The sequence below is a fragment of the Crinia signifera genome, chromosome 5 (genome assembly GCF_055691185.1).
Source record: "Crinia signifera chromosome 5, ASM5569118v1, whole genome shotgun sequence".
Lineage (NCBI taxonomy): Eukaryota > Metazoa > Chordata > Amphibia > Anura > Myobatrachidae > Crinia > Crinia signifera.
In genome coordinates, this window is record NC_139221.1 from 43,410,148 (window position 1) to 43,413,791 (window position 3,644).

General features: G+C 39.4%; 1 protein-coding gene across 1 annotated transcript in view; it reads left to right on the forward strand.

Annotated features, from left to right (window-relative positions):
• The window catches only part of LOC146080162 (transcription factor Sox-17-alpha-like), a 2,532-nt gene extending 1,580 nt beyond the window's left edge, over positions 1 to 952 (forward strand). The window contains exon 2 of the mRNA XM_083187106.1: positions 1 to 952. This exon is cut by the window's left edge and continues 249 nt beyond it. Within this exon, the coding sequence (XP_083043232.1) occupies positions 1 to 608 (608 nt within the window). The 3' untranslated portion in view covers positions 609 to 952.
• The last annotated feature ends 2,692 nt before the right edge of the window (positions 953 to 3,644 follow it).

A 3,644-nucleotide genomic window follows, 5' to 3' on the forward strand; every position in this document is an offset into this window, starting at 1 on the left:
CCTATCACCACAGCCAGCTGCCCCAGGCCGGTCATTACAGAGAGTCCCAGGTCATGGCTGCTCACTATGAAAACTACAGCTTGCCCACACCAGAAACATCACCCCTGGATATAGCTGAGAGTGACCCCGTGTTCTTCACATCTGCCCAGGAAGATTGCCAGATGATGCCCTACAGCTACAACACTCCATACACTTCCCACCAACAGAGCTCTGCCAGCACCATCCTGGGTAGACATATACCACCAGCCGACCAGATGGGGCATGGGAGCCCAGTACAGAACATGATGGGATGCCAGACACCCCCACAGTTATACTACAGCCAGATGTACATGCCTAGCAGTGACAGGCACCGTCCTGTGGCCCAAGCTGGGCAGCCTTCCCCTCCACCAGAACCACAGCCTATGGGCAGAGGAGAACATGTGCCACAGACTGAGATGCTGGGTGAAGTGGACAGGACTGAATTCGAGCAGTATCTCAGTTATGTGGCAAAGACTGACATAGGAATGCATTACCACGGACAGGAGCAAGCAGACAATGGTGGCCTTATATCCTCTGTGCTGTCAGATGCCAGCACCGCTGTCTATTACTGCAATTACCCAAATGTATGAGAGACTGCTCCCTGCTGTGCCAGCTCCCAGAGCCCACTCCACAGTCATTCCCAGCTCCGGCTAAATCAGGACGTTTCATTAGAGATGTATTGGGAAGAACTTGAAATAATGATTGCAACGACTAATTTATGTAACTTATTTCATATGAACTGATGACTTTGGTTTGGCAATACCACTCACGTTAAGATCAAATCCCCTTTGATCTTTTAAAGTCTTCATTGAATGCAATGCAAACACAATCTGTGTACATGTACACGACCCCTTTGTATAATACATGTATTTGTTTTTTGTTTTTTAAATGAATTTTTTATGATGATTTTGTTTTGCACTTTTACAAATAAAGAGTCGATAATAATGTTTCTCGTCGTCGTTTATCCGTATCGTAGTCGTTAACGCTCAGATGCTATTTATTGTTGTGTAATGTTCACACTCATTCGTGCACGAGTTACACTATTACAAAGTGTGTCGGAGTCATAAGTTACTAATAGCAACGGCAGTGTTTTCTAGTATTTTTTTTCCAAATACAATATCATCATGCAGGCGATGTTATTTTTTTTTTAATCTGTAATTCATTTATTTTTAAATAAGGCAACGATCTCATAATGAAATAATAAAAATTGGTATTAAAATCCCGAGATGCCAAATATATAATAGAATACAATATAATAGAATATATATATATATATATATATATATATATATATATATATATATATATATTAAAAGTTATGTTTTAAATACTTGCTGAGAGGTCTGGAGTGCTACATTATCTTGTTTGCTATATATATATATATATATATATATATATATATATATATATATATATATATATATTTCACATTTGCAGGGTATGTATTGTGAAGTGTTTGGATTGTGATCTTATTCCAGTAGTGGTTGGTTCTGATGTGTGTCTGTTCAGCTTGACTTTGGTTACACATCGGTACAAATCATCCTTTACACAATGAGCTGCGTAATATTACCGTATACTGTGAAGGAGAATGCATGAAATACACAGTGTAACTAGTTTTCCCCATAGTGTGCGGTCATTAAAAAGCCCCAAAGTAGCTTATTACAAATGAGTTTTATGGAGTATATTTAAGCAGATGTAAAATTAATATTAGGAATTAAATTGCAATCAGCTATCACTGCGTTGTGTTATGAAGCCATTCATTACCCTATTGCAGTGGTTCTCAACCTCGGTTCCCAGGACACCCCGACAGTGCACGTTTCCCCGGTCACCCGGCAGGTGCACAGGTGCACTCATTACTCACTGACACATTTTAAAAGATCCACAGGTGGAGCTAATTATTTCACCTATGATTTTGTGTGGACACCTGGAAAATGTGAACTGTTGGACCTCAGGACCGAGGTTGAGAGCCGCTGCCGTATGGACTTGCTTTTGTCCTCTTTAATTGGTCAGTTTCAACATTAATTCACTCCACATTCTATCTGAAGCTTATCTATGTAAAGTCATTGTCACGGGAGCAAGCGGAGACTTTTCTAGGGAATGGGTTTAGAGTACTGTATGCTTTCCAACTGTGGTGCAGCTACAAGTGTCAGCAAGGCCAACCTACTGACCTGTACCTGCCACGTCTGATTCATTGACTCTTTTATTGTTGCGCTAATAGTTACTGGTTTCACTGTTGCTTGCCAGTATTCTCCAGGGACAGGTTATAAATAGGACTAGTAAGGGGCCACATGTACTGTACTGTAAATAGGACTAGTAAGGGGCCACATGTACTGTACTGTAAATAGGACTAGTAAGGGGACACATGTACTGTACTGTAAATAGGACTAGTAAGGGGACACATGTACTGTACTGTAAATAGGACTAGTAAGGGGACACATGTACTGTACTGTAAATAGAACTAGTAAGGGGCCACATGTACTGTACTGTAAATAGGACTAGTAAGGGGCCACATGTACTGTACTGTAAATAGGACTAGTAAGGGGCCACATGTACTGTACTGTTAATAGGACTAGTAAGGGGCCACATGTACTGTACTGTAAATAGGACTAGTAAGGGGCCACATGTACTGTGCTATTAGTTGTAGAGACACGCAGGTAAGTAACATCCAGGATATAACAACACTTTTATAACTATCATGTCGCAGAAAAAGAATTCCAGATCATCGTCAGCACAACTTTTAATATATAATACATGATTGCAATAGTTAACGATAATGTAATTAGCTATCATATTAAGTTCACATCAATAAGTTTCTGCTGCAAGAAATGAAATGCAGAAAGGGAAACGTATTATAGAAGGATGTTCTGCTATAAAGGTTAGTAATGACTTCGCTTAAATCAGGATACCCGTTTGATAGCTCAATTATAGAATAAAGGCAGAAATGTCCTCTGTATTATACATTACACAGAGCTGCTTGTATATAATTCGTGTGGGATATTATCCAGAACAATGTTTCTTAAAGATTGATCAAGTATTTTATTAATCAAGAAATGTTTGGGGGCACTTGTTTGGAATTTTTGACTCCTCAAGTTTGGAATTTAAAATTTAAACAAGGAAAAAATATAAGGTGTAATTGTTAGGTCCAATTTATAACGTGGGCTCTTGGAATGAGGCGCAGATGTGCACCCCGTTATTAATGGGTTATGGAACACATGGGGTGGGAGGGTTGTTATTAAATCTTGGATAAGGCTACAGCGAAGTGAATGATAGCATTAGCCAATAAGCTTAAATCTGTCATTTTTTACAGGCTGTGCTAGAAAAAAGCTGATTTGTTGATACTTTATCTCTCTCCGAGATTTGATCAATTCCACCCACGGTAATATTTGGCTCAGTACATGCGATGTTCTATGGGGAATGCTGTCAAGTAATTGAATCGTGTGTACTAGAAAGATTACGGTATATTACCAGGCTCATCAGCCTCGTGCCTCAGCTCAGAGTATAATTGATCAATTAACGCCCCTCATTAGGGACAATTTACATTAATTAGATTTTAGGGGGGAAAAAAAACTCGGACAAGGATTAGATCGTTTACCCAGTGTTTTAATTTGCTCACCATATTCATTGAG